This window comes from Scyliorhinus torazame, chromosome 11 (genome assembly GCF_047496885.1).
Source record: "Scyliorhinus torazame isolate Kashiwa2021f chromosome 11, sScyTor2.1, whole genome shotgun sequence".
Classification (NCBI taxonomy): Eukaryota; Metazoa; Chordata; class Chondrichthyes; order Carcharhiniformes; family Scyliorhinidae; genus Scyliorhinus; species Scyliorhinus torazame.
Genome location: NC_092717.1, coordinates 113,806,410 through 113,830,800, shown reverse-complemented (window position 1 = coordinate 113,830,800; position 24,391 = coordinate 113,806,410). Strand labels below are relative to the sequence as shown.

The 24,391-nt window shown below is 48.2% G+C and overlaps 1 protein-coding gene across 4 annotated transcripts in view; it reads right to left on the bottom strand.

The window, feature by feature from the left end:
- mybl1 (v-myb avian myeloblastosis viral oncogene homolog-like 1) overlaps positions 1-24,391 on the bottom strand; it is a 149,883-nt gene that overhangs the window by 20,675 nt on the left and 104,817 nt on the right. For 3 of the 4 annotated variants that reach the window (XM_072467643.1, XM_072467646.1, XM_072467644.1), the window contains 3 exons: positions 19,153-19,269; positions 18,915-19,022; positions 9,457-11,026 (listed from right to left, as the gene is read on the bottom strand). In XM_072467643.1, the coding sequence (XP_072323744.1) occupies positions 10,811-11,026; positions 18,915-19,022; positions 19,153-19,269 (441 nt within the window). In that variant the 3' untranslated portion in view covers positions 9,457-10,810. Of the gene's footprint in view, positions 1-9,456; positions 11,027-18,914; positions 19,023-19,152; positions 19,270-24,391 lie in introns of those variants that run through there. The other variant, XM_072467645.1, reaches the window with a different exon arrangement.

Below are 24,391 nucleotides of genomic sequence, written 5' to 3'. Positions count from 1 at the left end.
CTGCATGCTTACACCTCTTCATCATCTATACAAAATGTTTTGTCAGCCCATTTGTGGCAAAGTGAGGTTCGATCCTGAAGTGGGTTATGAACTCTTGAGATATGAACCATGGCCCATTATCAGTGACCAGTTGTTCAGGATAACCGAATATGAAGATTTCACACACTGTTTTCTCCAATGACGTTGACTTCATGATGGCAACTTTAGGCCATTTCGAGTGAGCATCAACTAGAATGAGAAACATGGGGACTTCAGATGGCGACCATGGAGTGAGCGGTCGCACATTTGATGGCTCCCGCTCAAGGCAGTATTTTCTAGTCATTTCCCCGTCCAAAGGGTGAAGTCTTTTTAAAAATGTATTTTATTACAAACATGTATCGAAACAGATTATAGCGAACAGGTTACAGCGAACAAACACCCCGGGAAACATGCTTCCCTACAATCAACTATACAGTCTGTACAGATTTTTCCTCTTTTTCAACCCCCCTCCCCTGCGATGAACAACTCCTCAAACACGGTCACAAACATCCCCCACCTTTCCTCAAACCACCCGGAAGAGCCCCTTATCTCATACTTTATCTTCTCTAATCGCAGGAAGTCGCACAGGTCACCCAATCAAGCCGCTACCCCTGGTGGCGATGCCGACCGCCACTCCAGCAAAATTCAGAGAGGTAAAGGCCAAGACATCGGCCTTCCTCCTCTCCATGAGCTCCAGCTTCTCTGAGACCCCAAATATCTCCACCAAAGGGTTTGGATCCACCTCCTCCTCCACTATCCTGGCTAAGACTACGAACACTCCCACCCAGAACCTTCCCAATTTTTCACAACCCCAAAACATGCACGCGTGATTCGCTGGCCCCCGCCCACACCTCTCACACTCATCTGCTACCCCCTGAAAGAACCCACTCATTCTCGCCCGAGTCATATGCAGCCTGTGCACCACCTTAAACTGTATCAGGCTCATCCTTGCACATGAGGTCCCGTTTACCCCACGTAGTGCCTCACTCCATGCTCCCCAATTGATCTCTGCTCCCAACTATGCTTCCCATTTCTCTTTGATCTTCACCACCCGCTCGCCTTCCTGCTCCCCCAGCCGCTTGTATACATCCCCAATTATTCCCTCCCCTTCTACATCCGGGAGCAGCAGTTGCTCCAGCAGGGTGTATCCCGGCAACCTAGGGAACGCCCTTCAGACCTTTTGCACAAAGTCCCTAACCTGCAGATACCCGAACTCACTGCCCCTCTCCCTTAGCTCCTCCAGACTGGCGAACCCTTCCTCCAAATACAGATCCCTCACCTTGACCACATCCACTCCCCTCCACCTCCTGTATACACTATCCATCCTCCCCGGCTCAAACTCATGATTCTCGCAAAGCAGCATTAGAACCGACATCCCTTCCACCCTAAAATGCCTCAACTGATTCCATATCTTCACTGTGGACTGCACCACCAGGCTGCTTGAATACCTATTCGGAGCCTTTGGCAATGCTGCCATCACCATAGCCCTCAAACTAGACCCCTTACAAGATTCCTCCTCGATCCCAACCCTCTCATGGGGATGCCCGAAGGCATCGAAGGTGCGGAGGCCGGCCTGTACGTGGCCAAAACGTTGGAGCAGTTGATGGGGGAGGGACCTTTGACTGGCCCCTGGAGATCAATCGAGTGCACAGGGCGCTGATGAGGCCGCAAGCGGGCAATGGTGGTGCGGTTGCACCGCTTTCTGGATAAGGAGAAGATCCTTCGGTGGGCAAGTCAGACGAGGAAGTGCACCTGGAAAGAAACGAGCTGCAGGTGTATCACGACTTGGGTGCAGAACTGCCGAAGAGAGGTTCGGGATTAATCAGGTCCAGGCTGCCCTCTTTAAGAAAGGGATGAGGTTTGGGGTGCTGTATCCGGCCCGCCTCTGGGTGACTTTCCAGAAGCGTGAGTGTTATTTTGGCATGCCAGAAGAGGCAATGAAGTTCATGAGGGACAATGGACTGGCAAGAGAGTTAGGACATTGAACTTGAGGAGTTCGTGCAAGGTTTTGTTTGTTCTCTGAAAAAGTTTCCCTTTGTAGCGTTTCTTTTGTTTTGATCGCAGGGTTTTTGGAGGGCAGAACTTTCATGGGGGAACATTAAGGGCGAGTGTACCTTTTGCTGCATTTTAGGAGAGTGTGAATGAGAAGGGGAGGGGAATCCGGGGGGAGGGCAAAGAGCAGGGAGGATAGAAGCCATGGGTGAAGGCCACGATGCTAGCTGGGCAAGCTAGTTAACGGGAGTGAAGTGGGGGTTGTCAGGAGGTAGGTGTAGGGGAGGGGAATGGGGTTGATGCTTTGATTGGGGGGGGGGGGGGTGTCGCTGACAAGGGTGTGGTTGATTTGGCGCAGTTGGAAAAGGATCGATGACAGTGGTCATCCGAGTGTGCGTCTGGAGGAACGCGTGACACAGGCCGGTTCAAAAAGCGGGAGCGCTCGACCAGACTGGTCACGTGGAACGTGAGGGAGTTGAATGGGCTGGTCAAATGTTCATGTGTGTTTGCACACCTGAGCCGTCTGAAGGCGAACGTAGCCTTTTTGCATTGCACTTAAAGATAGGGGACTAGATAAGGCTGAGGAAAGGATGGGTGGGACAGTGCTCCACTTTGGACTGGATATGAAGATGAAGGGGATGGCGGTGCTGATGAATAAGGTGGCCTTTGAGGTGGGGAACATTGTGGCAGATTTGGTGGGGGGTGGGGGAAGGAGGTGGTTCGTGATGGTGAGTGGGAAGCTGGAGGGGATGCCGGTGGTCCTAGTAAATGTTTATGTCCCAAACTAGGATGATGTAGATTTCGTGAGGTGGGTGTTGCAGAAGATTTGACTTGGACGTGCACCGGTTGATCATGGGGGTGGATTTTAACAGCTGAATTTGGACCAGTTGAGCCTGGGGTCGATGAAGGTTTCGGCAGTGGCGAACGAGCTGAAGGGGTTCATGAATCACAGGGGGGTGGACCTGTGAGGTTTGGGAGGGCGAAGGAATTTTTGTACTTCTCCCATTGTACTCCCGGTTGACTTTTTTGTGCTGAATAAGGCGTTGCTGACAGGGATGTTTGGTTTGGGGTATTCGTTGATCGTGGTCTTCAACCACGTACTGCACTGGGTGGATCTGCGAATAGACCGGGGGGGTGGCGGTTGGTGGATGAGGAGGTGTGCAAGCAGGTGAGAGCAGCCATCTGGGATCTAAATGATGTGGGGGAGATCATGGCTGCCACCCTGAGGGAGGCACTCAACGCGGTGGTCAGGGGGGCGTTTATCTCAATTCGGGTTCATAGGGAAAAGGCAGAATGGGCGGAGATGGTAAGGCTGGTAGATGAGATCCTGGACAGAAGGTGTTTGGAGGCCCCAGAGGCAGGGCTGTTGAAGGAGAGGCAGAGGCTCCAGATGGAGTTTGAATTAGTGTCCACAGGGAAGGCGGTGGGGCAGCTACCGAGGGCCAGAGGTGCAGCGTATGAATACGAGAAAGTGAGCAGGATGCAGGCCCTCCAGTTGAGTAAGCAAGAGGCGGCGTGGGAGATTGACAGGGTAAAGGACGAGATGGGAAGGAAGGGTGGTGTTAAATTACACAGTAAATGAGGGGGCTGCTTTAGCACAGTGGACTAAACAGCTGGCATGTAATGCAGAACAATAACAGCAGTGCAGGTTCAATTTCCGTACCAGCCTTCCCGAACAGGCGCCGGAATGTGGCGACTAGGGGCTTTTCACAGTAACTTAATTGAAGCCTACTTGTGACAATAAGCGATTATTAATAAATGGTAGAACTCTTGCCAGTATTGACAAGCAGAGAGATCTGGGCATGCATGTCCACCGATCACTGAAAGTGGCAACGCATGTGGATAAGGTGGTCAAGAAGGCATACGGCATGCTGGCCTTCATCGGTCAGGGCATTGAATATAAAAACTGGCAAGTCATGTTGTAGCTGTACAGGCCTCATTTGGAATATTGTGTCCAATTCTGGTCGCCACACTACCAGAAGGAAGTGGATGCTTTGGAGAGGGTACAGAAGCGGTTTACTAGGATGTTGCCTGGTATGCTCTTTCCTAAGGTAGGAGATTCAAGCACTCGGGGAAATAGGTTTAAAGCGCGTGGAGAAAAGTTTAGAACAGATGTGCGAGGCAAGTTTTTTTTTTTTACACAGAGGGTGGTAAATGCAGGGAACGCTCTGCCTGGGGAGCAGATACGATAGCGGCATTTAAGGGGCATCTAGACAACAGGAGTGGACTATTCCCATGACACCTTTGGCTTCTATTGCTGCACCCTGCCCTGTAATTGACCCTCTTTGGTTGATGATATTCTTCCTAAGTTAGCCCCTCACAGTTGACATCTTCATTGGCATAACTGCAAACCTGTGCACAACGCAAGATAATTTCACCGACTTCCCCTGTAGACTTAGGTGCAGCCCTCTACTTCCAAGGTGTTGGCTCTTACCTGACCTGAAGCCCTTTGGAACATTCTGCTCGATTCCCACCTGCCTGTGCTGCCCCTGCATGAACTATGCAAAATACCAGGGAATTGGCAATTTAATTGCCTCAATGATGTGTATTGGCCTGGGTTGGAAGGAATGGGGACTTTTGGACCTGCTTTGCTTCCATAATAAAGGAATCAAGCTGATCTAACATCATCATACCCAAATTTAAGTTGGATTGGGACATCTGCCTGCTTATCGAATGTAAAATTCTGTCTGCTATTCATGTTGGGTCAAGTAGCCAGAATTGAAGGTATATCGGAGGTACAGGATCAAATTGTAGCTTCCCCAAAAAGGTTGCAACCAAAATCGCCATTTCTGACTTTTGTCCCTCTTTTAAGTGAAAAAAATACTAAACTAAAAGGATTCATTAACTAAATTAACAAATAACAAGTGACAGGGCTGAAGCAGAGTGTCTTGCCTGAAGTTTAAATTTCTTAACACAAGAACATAATCAGATTCTCCCAGTTGCCTTGTTTAATTACTTCTGTGAGACATGGATTATGTGAAATGAATATATGTTTTTCCTTTAATGCATGCAGACCTTCAAAAAGACCAAAGCCACAGCTTACCTGTATTGGAGTTTCAAACAATATAGCTTTTGACATCTTTTGCTGCTTTATCTCAGACAAGATAACATTTCTACCCCATGTACTTCTGGTGATGTCCGATTTTTCAGGTAAAAGTATCCTCAGTAACGAGCTGGTCAACAAGCTTTCAGACTGTACCACATTTCCCCCATTTACTTTATTCCCCCCATTTGATTCCCACATTCCTTCCCAATGAAAAGGGTATATAAGCAAGCAACTTCTAAGTTCATAGATACATACATAGAAGATAGGAGCAGGAGGAGGCCTTTTGGCCCTTCGAGTCTTCTCCGCCATTCATCACGATCATGGCTGATCATCCAACTCAATAGCCTGATCCTGCTTTCTCCCCATAGCCTTTGATCCCATTTTCCCTAAGTGCTATATCTAGCCGCCTCTTGAATATATTCAATGTTTTAGCATCAACTACTTCCTGTGGTAATGAATTCCACAGGCTCACCACTCTTTGGGTGAAGAAATGTCTCCTCATATCTACCCGAAATGGTTTACCCAGAATCCTCAGACTGTGGCCCCTGGTTCTGGACACACCCACCATTGGGAACATCTTCCCTGCATCTACCCTGTCTAGTCCCATTCGAATTTTATAAGTCTCTATGAGATTCCCCATCATTCTTCTGAACTCCAGCGAGAACAATCCCAACCTAGTCAATCTCTCCTCGTATGACAGTCACACCATTCCTGGAATCAGTCTGGTAAACCTTCATCCAATGACTCATGCCAAATGCCAGTGGACAGGCAAGACAAATCTAGATTGACTCACCTGTAATTTTTCCCCTCCCTGTGGAAAGCAAGAAGCCTCAAAACTACAAGTTTTAAAAATGCATCTTTTGACGAGTACAATATTTACTTTGATAGTTTTATGCTTTGCCACTTTATCCCATTCTCTCCTGAAGGTGCTGACTCATGTTAGGTATTAAAAGGTCAGACACATAAATCCAGCAAGAGTCACCGACAGCAAATCAGGAAAAGCAATCTTACCTGATTTTGCACTCTCCCTAAATGCAGGAACAGGAACTAGGCTACATGAGTGTTCTGTAGATGCATATCGAACTTCTTTCAAAGAAGAATACAACCATGCGTATGTTGCACAAACTGTAATTCTTTTCAATTTATGTAGACCACCCCATATTTTGCTGTTTTCTTTTACTTCTGTATTACAAATCTTGCAAATACATTTGACTGTTAATTTTAGCCAAATCCCTGTTTCTTGCATTCCATCGCGGATTTCTCTAATCAGATTTTCACCCTTGCCATGGCACAAACTGAAGTCACAAATCCTCTTCATCCTCAACTGCTCTTAGTTATCAAAATGATCAAAAACACCATGGGCATGATTCTATGATCACAGACTGTGAAATCGCGTTCGGCGATCGGCCTTAGAATCAAAGTTCCCGATCAAATCGGGAGCTGCGCCGCTTTTGCAATGCTCCGCCCCCGCCAAAGCGGCGTACTCAGAGTACTCAGGGTCTCTCGTGGTCTCATCTGTCGGGAACTCGGCGTGGTGGCTGCGGACTCTCCAGCGTCGCCACAGTTGGGGGAGGGCCGATCCACGGGCAGGGGGGGCTTTGTCCGGGGCGCGTGAGCCGGCCAAAGGGGGAAGCACTATTTCGCAGGTCGGGTCCATGAGCAGCCGGCACTATGTTGCACGGCGTGACCACGGACCCACTAATTCTCTGGGCCGTTTTGGAAGCTAGGGCCAAGTACTCTACACTGCGTTGATGCTAGCCCCCAGCCAAACGGAGGATCGGTAGCCATTTTATCTGTCGTATCTGCCAGCGTGGGGACATAGCCTCAAAATCGGAGAATCCAGCCCCATATTTTTCCAATGATCCTGCTCTGTTATCCAGCTCAGTGGAACTCCTTCACAGATGGACTCTTACCTATCTATCAAACCCAAAACATCTACAGAACCTTCCAGAACATGTACTATTACCAAAGTCCCCAGGATCCCTCCTTCTCCGTGTACTCGAATCCTATACATATCTCATGACCCTTCCAGTGTCTGTGTGATGAAACTGCCGGTTTAACCTCCAAGTCTTGGATAAGCCACAATTTCATCCAGTAAAAATCTTTTGCCACTTAAATCTCAATTCTTTGGCCAAGCACATCTCTTCCTTACATTTCCTTTTAATTACAGTCCAATTTTGCTGTAGAAATTCTCTATAACGATGGGACATTTGTAAATGTTAAAGTCACCAAATAAATGCAACGTATTGTTCTTGTAACTTGAATGACTTATTCCAATAGGTTTATTTTTGCCTTTTGAGGGAAATGGTAGTGTATGTAAGCACATTACCTTCAATGCAAAAATGAAAGAGTGACTTGCTGTATACCAGTACCTCTCATAGTACACATGGGGATTAAAATTATCAATCTGGGGCAGCACGGTGGCGCAGTGGTTAGCACAACTGCCTCACGGCACCGAGGTCCCAGGTTCGATCCCGGCTCTGGGTCACTGTCCGTGTTGAGTTTGCACATTCTCCCCGTGTTTGTGTGGGTTTCGCCCCCACAACCCAAAGATGTGCAGGGTAGGTGGACTGGCCACGCTGAATTGCCCCTTAATTGGAAAAAAATGAATTGGGCACTCTAAATTTATGTTAAAAACAAATTTTATCAATCTGCCTGAAAGAACTGCATTTTCTACACTCTTAACACAAATTGTAAACAGATGTATACCAAGGTGCATCTTTCCAAGAACAAAAATGATCATATCTATGGTGGATAATCTACTTTTCGTCTTTCAATCAATTGCTATACACAAATTGAATTATGTTCCAGTGGTGTATGAACCAGGCAAGAAGAGTGCCAAAATACTAATTCTGAGCTGACATCTTACAGCAATGATTCTGTAAGCAACTTTTAAACTGCTTCAAAGAGCTTTGAAATGAACTGTTCACATACAAGAGAACAACTAGTCAACGTAAGTCCATCACATTACAAAAGTTAAAGATTTTTGTGCAATCATGTGATGATTCCTTTCAGTGGAAGAAACTGGAGTTGACCGATAAAACTGAAGTACTGCAATTCTCTGTGAAGAGTAAAACCAGATTTACAAAACAAAAATCATTCACAGAATGTGGGTATCAATGACCAGGCCAGCAATTTTTAATTTTTTTTATAAATAAACATTTTATTGATATTTTTTGGTATTATAACAACACAATAAACAATGTACATGAAACTATAAACAGTGCAAAAGCCGTTTTCCTCCCTTACAGGTCCCACCTTTATTAACCCCCTGCTCCAAACTGAACTGACCCCCCTCCCCCCCTGCTGACGATTAATTTTCCGCGAAGAAGTCTACGAACGATTGCCACCTCTGGGCGAACCCTAACAGTGACCCTCTCAAGGCGAACTTGATTTTCTCCAAACAGAGAAAACTAGCCATGTCCGATAGACAGATCTCCGACTTCGGGGGCTTTGAGTATCCGTCTCTGGGCTACCAGGGAAGCAAAGGCCAGAATGTCTGCCACTTTCTCCTCCTGGATTCCCGGGTCTTCCGACACCTTGAAAATCGCCACCTCTGGACTCAGCGCCACCCTCGCTTTTAAACAACGTGGACATGACATATGCAAACCCCTGCCAAACTCCACTAAGCTTCGGACATGCCCAGAACATGTGAACATGGTTCGCTGGTCCTCCCGCGCATTTTGCACACTGTCTTCCACCCCAAAGAATCTGCTCATCCGGGCCACTGTCATGTGAGCCCGGTGAACGACCGTAAATTGTATCAGGCTGAGCCTGGCACATGTTGCGGACGCGTATACTCTACTCAATGCGTCCGCCCAGAGACCATCCTCTATCTCTCCTCCCAGCTCTTCCTCCCACTTGTGCTTTAACTCCTCGGTCTGTGTCTCCTCTGACCGCATAAGTTTGTTGTAAATGTCCGAGATGCTCCCATCTCCTACCCACCCTCTGGAAACTACCCTGTCCTGAATCCCCCTCAGCAGTAGGAGCGGGAAGGTTGACACCCATTTACGTAGGAAGTCTTGCACCTGCAGATACTTGAACCTCAAAACTTCTCCTCCAGCGCCCTCATACTCTGAAAGCTCCCCTCTATAAACATATCCCCCATCCTCTCAATCCCTGCTCTCCACCATATCCGGAACCCCCCATCCATACTTCCCGGGGCAAACCGGTGATTATTACAGATTGGGAACCAGACCGATGCTCCCTCTGCCCCCACATGTCCCCTCCATTGCCCCCAGACTCTCAAGGCCGCCACCACCACGGGGCTGTTGGAGTACTGTGCCGGCGGGAACGGCAGAGGTGCAGTTACCAATGCCCCCAAACTGGTGCCCTTGCATGAAGCCGTCTCCATACGCCCCATGCCGACCCCTCCCCCACCACCCACTTCCTGATCATGGCTATATTCGGCGCCCAGTAATAGTTGCTAAAATTTGGCAGCGCCAGCCCGCCCTCTCCCTGGCTCCGCTCAAGCATTACCTTCCTTACCCGCCCAAACAAAGCCAGAGATCACTTTGTTGACCCGTTTAAAAAAGGATCGCGGAATAAAGATGGGGAGACATTGAAACACGAACAGGAATCTCGGGAGGACCGTCATCTTTACCGTCTGCACCCTCCCAGCTAATGACAACGGGAGCGCGTCCCATCTCCGAAAATCGTCCTTCATTTGGTCTACTAGCCGAGCCAGATTTAATTCATGCAGCCGGTCCCATTCTCGCGCCACTTGAATGCCGAGGTACCTAAAGCTTCCCACTACTAATCTAAACGGCAGCTTCCCCAATCGCCTCTTCTGTCCCCTCGCCTGGACAGCAAACATCTCACTTTTCCCCATATTTAGCTTATACCCCGAAAACCGGCCAAATTCCCTTAGAATCCTCATGATTTCTTCCATCCCCTCTAATGGGTCCGATACATACAGAAGCAGGTCGTCAGCCCCTTGAGGCTCACAGAGCAATTGCCAACGGCTCTATAGCTAGCGCGAACAGTGGGGAGAGGGGGCATCCTTGTCTCGTACCCAGTGCAGTCTAAAACAGTCCAATGTTGTCCTATTGGTCCGTACACTTGCCACAGGAGCCTGATACAGCAACCGGACCCAGTCAATAAAGCCCCGCCCAAATCCAAACCGTCCCAGTAGTTCCCACAGATAATCCCATTCTACCTGATCAAAAGCCTTCTGTACATCCATTGCGATCACTACCTCCACCTCCCTACCTTCTGGGGGCATCATGATCACATTTAACAACATTCTTACATTGGCCACCAACTGCCTACCCTTAACAAACCCCGTCTGGTCATCCCCAATAACGTACGGAACACAATTCTCAATCCTGGAGGACAAAATTTTGGCCTGCAGTTTTTCGTTCAACAGGGATATTGGCCTGTAGGACCCACACAGCTCCGGGTTCTTGTCCCGCTTCAGAGTCAGCGAAATCGTGGCCTGTGACATCGTCGGGGGCAGCACCCCTATTTTAGGCCAGCATTTATTGCCAATCCCAATTCTCCTCAAGAAGGTGGTGGTGATCTACTTTCTTGAACCCCTGCAGTCCATGCGGTGTAGGTGCACCCACAGTATTTTTAGGGAGAAAGTCCCAGGATTGTGACCCAGCGACAGTGAAGGAGCAATGATATAGTTCCAAGTCAAGACAGTGTGTGGCTTGGAGGGAAACTTGAAGATGGAGTTGTTCCCATACATCTACTGCCCTTTCCTTTGAGATGGTAGAAGCCACGGGTTCGGAAGATGCTGTTGAAGGAGCTTTAGTGAATTACTGCACTGCCTTGTAAATGGTACACTCTGCTGCACCAGTTGTGGAGGGAAGGTTTACAATAATGGATGGGGTGCCAATTAAGCGGGCTGTTTTGTCCTGGATGGAGTCGAGCTTGAGTGTTGTTGGAACTGCACTCATCCAGGCAAGTGGAGAGAATTCCATCACAATTTTTGGCAGCAATTAATGAGCAAGGGCCAGGAATGTCCTGTGGAGATGGCAAAAAATAGACAATGCACCAAAAACCTCAGTTCTCCTTCCGTTACCAAGAAGCAACTTGGAATCCAGCTACCCCATCCCACATAGACAAGCAATTCAAAATCTCTTCCCCACCCAAAACTCCACCCCCGAGAAGCAGTTTGAAATTTTGACCCTATTAAGTAATTCCATTCCTCACAACAGAGATAATTCAAGACTCCTCCCATTGCCAAAGCCTCAGAAGAAACAACTGAATCCGAAATGCTCCAGACTGGTGAGCAACTCGGTCCTATTCTCGAGAACCAATCTGTTACCCACATTGCGGAGAACAAATGGTTAGGAATAGTGTGCATGTATAAGAAACAAGGAATCAAGATTTACAGGATGAAATTGTCACAGATTAGCTGACCCTTTATTCACAATTCCTTTTGTATGTGGTGGTTGAATGAACAATGCACCTCAAAATAAAAAAAGCAATCCATTATTGGAATTGAATCAAAAGCTCTCACAATACTCAATGTGAATAAATGGCTCTAAAAAAGAATTATATTTTAAGATTTAACTTCCGGTTCCAAGTTTTAAAGAAATATTACAGCATCATCAATTCTTTAAACAGAGGACTTCCGGGTGCGGCTATGCAGAGCTAGGTCGCATATTCGGTAGCTCCCGCTTGGAACGGACTTTTGGGCTCTTTTACAGGGCCCCCACGGCATTTGTTTGACATTTCCCGGTGTGGGAAGAAGACTGCAGCATTCCCCTGACAGTGTCCCCTAGGAATGTTATGTCTTTTGGCTACCAGACCCGGCAGAAACAGTAAAAGATTTGGCTGCAACAGGATAAACAGGGCCTCTTCCAGCATGCAGGCGGGGGGAGGGCAAGCTTAAAGCTGCAATCTGACTTGACTCTATCAAAGGTGAATTCTAGCAGCAGAGGGAACAACTGTGAAAAGATCTTCCAAGGCCATTGAAGAAGCAGGGACGAGGCTTCCGGTGGCGGCCATGGAGGAGTAGGTCGCGCATTCGGCAGCTCCCGTCTGGAACGGACTCCCAGACCTTTTTCAGGAGTTTCCATAGACTTTTTGGGGCAGACTGGTGAAGTGAACACTGCCAAAAGGATTCCCTCTCGACTTCTGGTTGCGGCTATGCGGAGCTAAGCCGCATGATTCGGCAGCTCCCGCTACCACGGACTTTCGAGCTCGTTAGAGGAGCCCCAATGGAACTTTTTTTTTTTTTTTGATGCAGCCCGTGGGCAAGGGAAGAGAGAGGTCCCCCTCTAACTTCTATGAAACGGACCAGAAGTGTAACGGCCAAAGGAGCGGCACTGGAGCAACGGGAGAAGCGAGGGAAAACAAAATGGCGCCGGCCAGGGACAAAGGGGAGCTGCAGGAGTTCATCAAGCACTGCTTCGAGGAGCAGCGCGAGGAGATGCGCAAGGAGATGTTGGCGCCTATGCTTTCGGTAATTGAAGGACTCGGGATCACCCAGAAGGCCCACGAAGCTAAGATCCAGGAGGGACAGAAAAGAGTCAGTCAGAACGAGGACAAGCTCGTGGGCCTGGCGGTGAGAGTGGAGCAGAACGAGGCGCTACACAAGTGGTGGGCGGGAAGACTCGAAGACCTGGAGAACAGGTCGAGGAGAGAGAATCTGCGAATCCTGGGTCTCCCTGAGGGAGTGGAGGGGGCTGATGCCGGGGCATACGCGAGCACGATGCTCGAGGCGATGATGGGCACGAAGGCCCCTTCGAGGCCGCTGGAGTTGGACGGGGCACATCGGGTGTTGGCGAAGAAGCCCCAGGCAAATGAGCCGCCAAGGGCGATGGTGGTGAGGTTCCACCAGTTCACGGACAGAGAGTGGGTCCTGAGATGGGCCAAGAAGGAGCGGAGCAGTAAGTGGGACAATGCAGAGATCCGAATATACCCGGACTGGAGCACGGTGGTTGCAAAGCGGAGAGCGGGTTTCAACCGGGCCAAAGCGGCATTGTACCGGAAAGAAGTGAAATTCGGAATGCTGCAGCCAGCGCGACTGTGGGTCACATACAAGGGCCAACACTATTACTTTGAAACGCCTGATGAGGCGTGGACCGTTGTACAAGCCGAAAAGTTGGACTCTAAGTGAGGGTTTGTGAGGGTGGGGGGGATGTTTTGGGGTTTGATGTGTGATGGTGGTTGTATATAGGGGGTCAATCACACGCAGGCAATGTTACATGGGCTGGGGGAGAGAGACAAGGCCGCGACAGGAGCTGCACCAGAGGGGGCGGAGCGGCCTTTGGAAAGGCGGGAAGGGGAACGAAGGAATGCATATGGATTGGGAGACTCCCACGCAGGGAGGTCAATGGGACGGCGGGGGAAGCCGGGGTCAGCAGGCGTCAGCTGACTTACGGGAGTGACATGGGGGGAGCAAAAAAGCTAGACAGGGGTCTAGCGTGGGGGGAGGGGAGGGGGGGGAAAAAGGGTTGCTGCTGCACTGGCCGAAAGGGAATGGGACACAGAAGAGGTGGTTGTGACGGGGGTCCCCCCTCTGGGGGACTGGAGGGTGAGGGAGGCGTGGACACGGGACTGGCCCAGAAAAGGAGATGGCTAGTCGGCAGGGCGTGGGGGGGGGGGGGGGTGAGAGCCCCTCCAATCCGGCTGATAACGTGGAATGTGAGGGGCCTGAATGGGCCGGTGAAGAGGGCTCGAGTGTTCGCGTACTTAAAGGACTGAAGGCGGATGTGGCCATGCTCCAAGAGACACACCTGAAGGTGGCGGACCAGGTCAGGCTAAGAAAGGGATGGGTAGGACAGGTATTCCACTCGGGACTGGACGCGAAGAATAGAGGGGTGGCAATATTGGTGGGAAAGCGGGTGTCATTTGAGGCCAAGACTATTGTAGCCGACAATGGAGGGCGATATGTAATGGTGAGCGGTAGGCTGCAAGGGACGTGGGTGGTGTTGGTAAACGTATACGCTCCAAACTGGGATGATGCAGGATTCATGAAGCGCATGTTGGAGCGCATTCCAGATCTGGAGATAGGAGGCCTGATAATGGGAGGGGACTTCAATACAGTGTTGGATCCAGCACTGGACCGCTCCAAATCAAGGACTGGAAAGAGGACGGCGGCAGCCAAGGTACTTAGGGGGTTTATGGATCAGATGGGGGGAGTGGACCCATGGCGGTTTGCAAGGCCGCAGGCCAGGGAATTTTCTTTCTTCTCCCATGTACACAAAGCCTACTCCCGGATAGATTTCTTTGTTCTGGGTAGGGCGCTCATCCAGAGGGTGATGGGGACGGAGTATTCGGTATAGCCGTTTCGGACCATGCCCCGCACTGGGTGGAACTGGAGCTGGGAGAGGAGAGGGACCAACGCCCGTTGTGGCGGCTGGATGTGGGACTGCTGGCGGACGAGGTGGTGTGTGGGAAGGTGAGGGGGTGTATCGAAAGGTACTTGGAGGCCAACGACAACGGGGAGGTGCGGGTGGGGGTGGTATGGGAGGCGTTGAAGGCGGTGATCAGGGGAGAGTTAATTTCCATTAGGGCTCATAGGGAGAAGACAGCGGGTATGGAAAGGGCGAGGTTAGTGGGGGAGATTTTGAGAGTGGACAGGAGATACGCAGATGCCCCGGAGGAAAGATTACTTGGGGAAAGATGACGGCTCCAGACGGAGTTTGACCTGTTGACCACAGGGAAGGTGGAGGCACAGTGGAGGAAAGCGCAGGGGGCGACCTACGAGTATGGGGAAAAGGCTAGTCAGATGCTGGCACACCAGCTCCGTAAGAGGATGGCAGCGAGGGAAATAGGGGGAGTCAAAGATGGAAGGGGAGCCACGGTTCGGAGTGCGACGAAAATAAACGAGGTATTCAAGGCCTTTTATGAAGAGCTGTACAGATCCCAGCCCCCAGCGGGGGAAGAGGGGATGAGACGATTCCTAGATCAGCTGAGATTCCAGAGGGTGGAGGAGCAAGAGGTGGCTGGTTTGGGGGCACCAATTGGGTTGGAGGAGCTGAGCAAGGGTTTGGGGAGCATGCAGGCGGGGAAGGCCCCAGGACCGGACGGATTCCCGGTGGAGTTCTACAGGAAGTACGCAGACCTGTTGGCCCCGCTACTAGTGAGGACCTTTAATGAGGCAAGAGAGGAGGGGACCCTGCCCCCGACAATGTCGGAAGCGACAATTTCTTTGATCCTAAAGCGGGACAAGGACCCACTGCAATGTGGATCGTACAGGTCGATCTCGCTCCTCAATGTGGATGCAAAGTTGCTGGCAAAAGTGCTGGCCACGAGGATCGAGGACTGTGTCCCGGGGGTAATCCACGAGGACCAGACGGGATTTGTAAAGGGCAGGCAACTAAACACCAATGTGCGGCGGCTCTTAAACGTGATAATGATGCCATCGGAGGAGGGAGAGGCGGAGATAGTGGCAGCTATGGACGCGGAGAGGAGAAGGCCTTTGACCGAGTAGAGTGGGAGCACCTCTGGGAGGTGCTGCGTAGGTTTGGGTTCGGGGTAGGGTTTAAAATTGGGTTAAGCTCCTTTACAGAGCCCCGATGGCGAGTGTAGTGACGAACCGGCGGAGGTCGGAGTGCTTTCGACTGTACCGAGGGACGAGGCAGGGGTGCCCCCTGTCCCCCCTGTTGTTCGCATTGGCGATCGAACCATTGGCCATGTCATTGAGGGAGTCTAATAAATGGAGGGGGGTGGTCCGAGGGGGAGAAGAGCATCGGGTGTCGCTATATGCGGATGACCTGTTGCTGTACGTGGCGGATCCAATGGAGGGGATGGTGGAGGTCATGCAGACTCTAAGGGAGTTTTCGGGCTATAAGCTCAATGTAGGGAAGGGTGAGCTCTTTGTATTACAGGCGGGGGACCAAGAAAGAGGGATAGGGGACCTACCGCTGAGGAGGGCGGAGGGGAGCTTTCGGTATCTGGGGATCCAGATAGCCAGGAGTTGGGGGACCCTACATAAACTGAATCTGACGAGGTTGGTGGAGCAAATGGAGGAGGATTTCAAAAGATGGGACATGTTACCGCTCTCGCTGGCGGGTAGAGTGCAGTCGGTCAAAATGGTGGTCCTTCCGAGGTTTCTGTTTGTGTTTCAGTGCCTTCCCTTCGTGGTCACGAAGGCCTTTTTTAAGAGAGTAGGCAGGAGTATTATGGGGTTTGTGTGGGCGAATAAGACCCCGAGAGTAAGGAGAGGGTTCCTGGAACGCAGTAGGGACCGAGGAGGGTTGGCGCTGCCAAACCTGGGGAGCTACTACTGGGCAGCAAATGTGGCGATGATCCGCAAATGGGTTATGGAGGGAGAGGGGGCGGCATGGAAGAGGATGGAGATGGCGTCCTGTAAAGGAACGAGCCTGGGGGCGTTGGTGACGGCACCGCTGCCGCTCTCGCCGACAAAGTATACCATGAGCCCGGTGGTGGCGGCAACGCTAAGGATCTGGGGCCAGTGGAGACGGCACCGGGGTGCAATGGGAGCATCGGTGTGGTCCCCGATCAGCGGTAACCACCGGTTTGTCCCGGGGAAGATGGACGGGGGGTTCCAGAGCTGGCATCGGGCGGGGATTGGAAGAATGGGGGACCTGTTCATCGACGGGACATTTGCGAGCCTAGGGGCACTGGAGGAGAAGTTAGAGTTACCCCTGGGAAATGCCTTTAGATATATGCAGGTGAGGGCTTTTGTGAGGCGACAGGTGAGGGAATTCCCGTTGCTCCCGGCACAAGAAGTTCAAGATAGGGTGATCTCGGGTGTATGGGTCGGGGAGGGCAAGGTGTCGGAAATACACCAGGAGTTGAAAGGAGAGGGGGAAGCGCTGGTAGAAGAGTTGAAGGGTAAATGGGAGGAGGAGCTGGGGGAGGAGATCGAGGAAGGTCTGTGGGCTGATTCCCTAGGTAGTGCCAGGCTCAGCCTGATACAATTTAAGGTGGTCCACAGAGCGCACTTGACGGGGGAGAGGTTGAGTAGGTTCTTTGGGGTAGAGGACAGATGTGGAAGGTGCTCAGGGAGCCCGGCGAACCATGTCCATATGTTTTGGTCATGCCCGGCACTGGAGGGGTTCTGGAGAGGAGTGGCGGGAGCAATATCTCAGGTGGTGAAAGTCCTGGTCAAGCCAAGCTGGGGGCTAGCAATATTTGGAGTAGTGGACGAACCGGGAGTGCAGGAGGCGAAAGAGGCCGGCATTCTGGCCTTTGCATCCCTAGTAGCCCGGCGAAGGATCTTGCTAATGTGGAAGGAGGCGAAGCCCCCCAGCCTGGAGAAATGATATGGCTGGGTTCATAAAGTTGGAGAGGATTAAGTTTGCCTTGAGAGGGTCTGCGCAGGGGTTCTACAGGCGGTGGCAACCGTTCCTAGACTATCTCGTTAGAGGAAGGTCGGTCAGCAGCAGCAGCAACCTTGGGGGGGGGGGGGGGGGAACTGCCTGGGAGGGTGGATGAGCAAGAGATAACATGAAGGGTTGGGGAAACTGGCACGTACGGGTGAGGGGAAGTGTACAAAGCTGTGTAAATATATCATTTTGCCATGTATATATCTTGCTCTGTGCGATTTCTCGTTTTTTTTTGTTACGAGGGGGGGGTTATTGTTTGTAAGGGAGAAAAATTGTGTTAAAAAACTTTAATAAATATATATATATATATTTTTTTAATTCTTTAAACAGATAGCTGAAATTTTTTTCCTTCCAGATAATTCTCCAGAGACTGAAATCTTAAATCACAAATATTTCATTTGGATAGCTCTACTAATTCTAAAACACATTGAAATGGATGCTACTAAAAACTATAATTAAATCAGCTGCAAGAGGAATCAGAAAGTTTTAAAAAAAACATTTCGCAGTGAACCCCTTCAAATTTAATTCAATATACATAAAAAGCCGACATTTACTTTTCTGCATTAAATCCAACACAATCCTCCATTTTCACACTGCAAGATCCCACATTAATGAATAAAATGAATAACCAGATAATCTGTTTTTGATGGCATGAACTACGGAATAACTATATGCCAATCCAGAGAGAATAAAAGAGCAGGCAAGAAGGATCTTCAGTTTCACAGATAATAACTCTGACAAAACAGCATTCCCTCAGAACTGCAATGAAGTATCAGTTCAATTTATGGAATTCGATTTGAATGAATAAAATATTATCTAGCTAACTGACACTAAAAATGAGGCAACATGTTTTCAGCATGGTAACTGCTATATGGCACTGCCAAGGTTTATAATTTGATTCAAAAAGCTCGATATGAACACAATCTATGCTGCAGTCTGTTAGTGAAGCACCTATTTTCATTGTGTACGGCGTGGCAGTTTCATGGACAGCTTGCATTTTTTAAGGCTGTACTGATAGGACAGCTTGCTGAGTGAAGAATGATTAGTTCCTTACAAGAAGATTGAGAGCTGGGAAAGAAAGTAAAGAAATTAATAGTCAATGGATAAGTTTTCTAGACCCTGTTTTGCTGATCTCTTTGGAGTTCAAGTAAAGAATAAAAACAGCAAGGATCTCAAATCATCTTGATCAAAGAAAAATAAATTATGGGGGAAAACATGAGACTAAAACCAGGAAAGAGGTGGTAAGAAGGAGAACATTTAAAAAGATTGAATTTTCCACTGATAGAAATAATCTCAGGAAAATTGTAAACGTGAAATTTTATTAGATCACAGATTTTTCTCATTGTAACACAATATGAACAATTGATTTAAATAAAACTGTTTAAATGATAAGTAGTTAAGCAGATATGTGAAAGAAACCATGTGCATGTTCCTTAACATGTGAAGCAATGACAATGAATATGAAGTTAAACTTTGTAGCTAATTGCAATAAGTTTTTGTAGCTAATTGCAAAAATTCGCTCTTTAAGACACTCCAATGTAAAATTAATTTGCTTCTAAAAATGACTACTTTGCAAAGTTTGCAATACGCATAAGTAAACTCACCTGTACATCTGAAACAGTGGTCGGTGTGAACTTTTGGACACCAAGGTCATCCTTGATCCATGTGTCTAAAACAAGAGATTTTCGTACTTTCTTGAAAGGAGCAGTATGCTGTGATTTGTTAAGGGTGGGGAAAAGAACAGGAGTAAGATGAATACCAGGAATTTACAAATCAGTCAGAATAACCATGATCATAAACTATTCAGGCTACAAGAAGAAACAAGAGAAACTATATTAGCACCTCTTGCTCACAAATTTTGAAGATGGGATCCATTCCTTCTCCAAGTAATATGTCAGTGCCGGTCTCCTTCTTCAAGACCTCTCGAATATCCTCTTCTAAGTGCGCAAGTGACTGTGGCTGGATAGACAAAGGAGTGATTACATTTTCTTCATTTAAAATGATAGCGGGTGTTTAAACCGTTCAAACGGCTTGGAACTATTATTGTTTAAAATTACGTTAAAACCTCCTTTGGTGTTAAAATTCATTGGTTTCTTTATAAAGAATAGCAGGTAGAAAAGGACCACGAATTAATTTCTCAAGTTTTAATAGTTTTAACAATGCAAGTCCTCAAAACGTAAAATATTTTTAAAAATATTTGTGATTCCACAGAATGTCGTTAGAAAGATAATTTAGAAAGGAGCCAAACTAAAGAAATAGGCAGGAAAATACTTAATAAAACATGAATTAATTTAAGTGCCTGCCACAGACTTCATTACAGAACTATCAACTCCACCCCTCTCCCAGACAACTGGGGCGAAATTCTCCCGAAACGGCGCGATGTCCGCCGACTGGGGCCCAAAACGTATCTTTGGGGGCCGAGCCCCAACATTGAGGGGCTAGGCCGACGCCGGAGGAATTTCCGCCCCGCCAACTGGCGGAAACGGCCTTTGTTGCCCCGCCAGCTGGCGCGGAAATGACATCCCCGGGCGGCGCATGCGCGGGAGCGTCAGCTGACAGTTTCCCACGCATGCGCAGTGGAGGGAGTCTCTTCCGCCTCCGCCATGGTGGAGACCGTGGCGGAGGCGGAAGGGAAAGATTGCCCCCACGACACAGGCCCGCCCGCGGATCGGTGGGCCCCGATCCCGGACCAGGCCACCGTGGGGGCACCCCCCGGGGCCAGATCGCCCCGCGCCGCCTTGTCCCGCCGTTCAAAAGGTGGTTTAATCCACGCCGGCGGGACAGGCAATTTATCGGCGGGACTTCGGCCCATCCAGGCCGGAGAATCGAGCGGGGGGGCCCGCCAACCGGCGCGATTCCCGCCCCTGCCGAATCTCCGGTGCCGGAGACTTCGGCAACCGGCGGGGGCGGGATTCACGGCAGCCCCCGGCAATTCTCCGACCCGGCGGGGGGGGTCAGAGAATGACGCCCCTGAGTCTGAACCAGATTGTTCACAACCTTGATGTCCATTTGTTCTTGAGATGAGCTTCCAACCAGAAATCTGCCCCATCATTCAAACCATCTATTTCCACCTCTGTGGTATTGCCTGACTCCACTTCTACCTCAGCTATCTGCTGCTGAAACCCTAACATCATTTTCTATGGACTTAGCTACTCCAACACAATTCTGGCAGCCTCCCAAGACCACAAGACAGAGGAGCAGAATTATGCCATTCGGCCTATCAAGTTCTCCTCTCCCTAAACGGGGAGCCATCCAAAGGTCTGCTGACTGTGTCCTTGCCTGCACAAGTCCCTGTGCTTGCTTACTTACTGACTTACAACTGGCTTCTGGTTAAGCAATACTTTGATTCAGAGATTAGGGTGACAGAAGACAAAAAGATTGTAAAATTAGTGGCCAAAGACAAAAGGTCTGAAAATATAGTTTTAAAGAATACTGAAATGACAGTACTTTTTAGGATCTGTAGTGAATCATATGCTTCCAAGTCACTTCACACAGGTGGAATTATTAGACTTCAAGTGGGTAGAAATATTAATGTTCCCTTTGTTTACCCGTGAATGGAGTATGTCACTTTCAAATCTAAACATGGAATTCAATGGTCTTACAATCAAGTGGAAGTTGTACGATGACATTACTAATTAACCCTGCTTCATTACATCATATTAGGTCTAAAATAGCTTTATCCCTAGTCATTCCCACAACCTATTGCCCCAGAAACTTTCATGAAAATATCTCTGGACCACTCTTGCCAATTTGATTGCCCTAGTCTAAAGAAAGATTAAAGTCCCCCACAATTATTATATGGCCTTTATTACGAGCTCCAATAATTCATAGAATCCCTACAGTGCAGGAGGCCATTTGGCCCACCGTGTCTGTACCGGCCCATGGAAAGATCACCCTATGTAAGCTCACACCTCCACCCTATCCCCGAAACCCAGTAACCCCACCTAATCTTTTTGACACTAAGGGGCAATTTATCATGGCCAATCCACCTAACCTGCACATCTGTCGACTGTGGGAGTAAACCGGAACACCTGGAGGAAACCGATGCAGACACGAAGAAAAAGTGCAAACTCCACAGTCACCGAAGGCTGGAATTGAACCCGGGACCACTGGAGCTGTGAGGCAGCAGTGCTAACCACTGTGCCACCACGCTGCTCTTGTTCAATATTCTGTCCAACAGTATAGCTACTCCCATCAATGTTTTCTGATTCTATTCCTAATTTCCGCTCATACTGATTCTACTTCATAATCTTGAGGCCAGATCCTTCCTCACCAATGTCCTCATGCCATTCTTCACACATACCACCCTTCAACTTTGTTAATTTAAAGCCCTGTCCACAGCCCTAGTTATACCACTGCCCAGGATACTAGTCCCAACCCAGTTAAAGTGGAGTCCATCCCAAAGGAACAGCTCGCTGTTCCGAGTATTGATGCCAGTGTCCCATGAACTGAAACTCCCTTTGCCAATCTGTCTTTCTGAAATATTGTGTATCCTGAAATTTTTACTTTCCAACAATGGTCATCTTGCTATTATTTTTGTGCAATGGCAATTAAATTTAAAACATTTACCTCGACTTGTACCACAATCTTAATGCAGATGCTTTGGACATTCAGTTAAATACATTTTAATTTCATTTTCACTTCTTTTCTTGCAATGGTTTTATTCACTGACACACAATTTATGTTAAATTTACTGTCCTTTCCTGCCCTTTCTGCATGTCTTCACCTGCCCTCGCTGCATGTTTTCACCCACATTGCTATCCTGTTACATTGCCTTGGTGTTTCGCTTGGATATCTATATCTCCGTTCACTTCCTCCAACTCTTGTTAGTTTAAAGCCCTGTCCATAGCCCTATTTATGCAACTGCCCAGGACACTGGTCCCAGCCCAGTTTAAGTAGAGCCCACCCCAATGGAACAGCTTACTCTTCAGAGTACTGATGTCAGTGCCCCATGAATTGAAACCCCTTCTTCCTACACCACTCTGAGCCAAATGCTTAATTCTCTAATTCGCTTTACCTGGGCTGGGATTGGCCAGCGTGCCACAGTGGATCCCCCTGCAGCAGATCCCCCTGTGGCAGATGCTGCAAGCCAGCCAAAAGCCCATTGACTTCAGTGGGCTGGACCGGAAGATCTTGCTGTCAGGCAGGGCTGGAAAATTCCAGGTTATGTTAACTGATGCATGTAATAAAGGATGAAATTCAAATGAACAACAGAACGTGACCCTGCTGGATTATGTACAGACAAAGTGAAGCAAAGGACTGGGACAGTGGTCCACAAACTATTTTCAAATGTGACCCCATTTTACGTCACCAACATCCTCTCAAGGCCAATTAGAGATGGTCAACAAATGCTAACCTCACCAGCTGTGCACACATCCCATGAAATAATCTATATTAACAAAAAGACTTGTAACAAGACCCCGGATGCCAGCAAACACAAAAAGCAATAAATCTGCATTGTGACATTCAGTATATAATTAAAGTACACATATTAAAGCTCGACACACAAATAAAAAAATATGCTTTTCAAGTACTTGTAAAAATGTTTCTATTTATATCCTCAGGTAGGTTTCAAATACGCTCTCCATAATTCCCTGTTAAAAGACTCGGTGAAGCCCCTCTCTCCTCCACATACATACATATTGTAATCAGCCCATCTCAACCCACCACAGACAACCTTCCTCCCAATAATTTGTGGAATCGCAAATGATTCTCTGAGAGAACAGCTTTTTAGAGAAGTTAATCTCACACTGGAGAAAGCAATAAATATCTGCGGACCGACAGTCAACAAAATGGCAGATTAAACAGTTGACAAAAGTGATAAGCTGCATATAGTCAAGCAGTTAGATGTAGTTAAACAGAAACAGCACCGTGAAAAAGACAGCCTGAAAATACAAAGAACAAAACTGCTATTAAAACATTTAAATGCAGTCGATGCGACAGAGTGTGGTAAACCACTTACTGTATTATAAATATTGTGGTAAACCACTGTTACTGTATTGTATATATGGTTTGTTGTCTCGGCTGGCTCCGCCTGTGGCTCCTCCCCTCAGGCTCTGAATAAAGGTGGCTGACCTCTGGCCCTGCCCCAGTTCGGGATCAGTTGCCAGCCGGTTCTCGTTTAGCTTATTAAAGCCACAGTTTTGTTCCACAACTCGTCTTTGTTATAATCGATGGCACATCATAGAGCACTTACAATTGTCTAGCCTACAGATAGCAGTGTAAAAACTGATAAACTAAATCCTTTTGCCAAGATGTGTAAATCAAAGAAAGTGCACACGATTGCAGATGAGTGACAACAATTTCCAAAAATAAATGGTTTAAAATTGCCCGTGATGGTGAATTTCAAGCTTAAAACAGGTGCACAAGCGATTGTCATTGCCGTAAGCCTGCATCATTCGTTATGCAAAGGAAAACAGCGAACTAAAAAAGTGAAGCTGTCTCCTTATACAGGTAAAGAAACTGCTGTAGAAGACAAATGCACACTAAAAGTGAACAACAGACAGTCTGAAGCACTTCCATTCATGGCGATTATTAACTGTCACCACTGATGATACTCTGAGTGAGTACAAGATATGTTCCAGTGGATTGGTTGCCTAAAAAGAGGACACACAATCAAGATTGACGAAAATGGTGACATCCAAAATACACCCGCCCAGGAAATTACCAGCAATATTGAGAGACTGTCTGAAAGCAGAATTGGACAGAATGGAGAAACTTCACATCAAGAAAATTGAAGAATTGACAAAGTGGGTTAGTCCAATCCTAACTGTAGAAAAATTAGGTCTCAGGGAATCTGAAAGTCAGTTTGGATCCCAGAGATGTAAACTGGGTAGTACAGAGCGTCCTTTTGTAGAAGGATCATTTAGATCTGAAACATTAACACTGTTTCTCTCCAAAGATGCTGCCAGACCTGCTGAGTTTATCCAGCATTTTCTGTTTTCAGTAGAGTGCATTTTCTGTTGCCCACAGTAGAAGAGATCACATGCAAGTTAGCTGATGGCAAATACTATTCAGTCTTGGATGAGAGTTCAGGCTTTTGCAGGTCAAGCTGGATGAACACAGCTCCTATCTTTGTCCC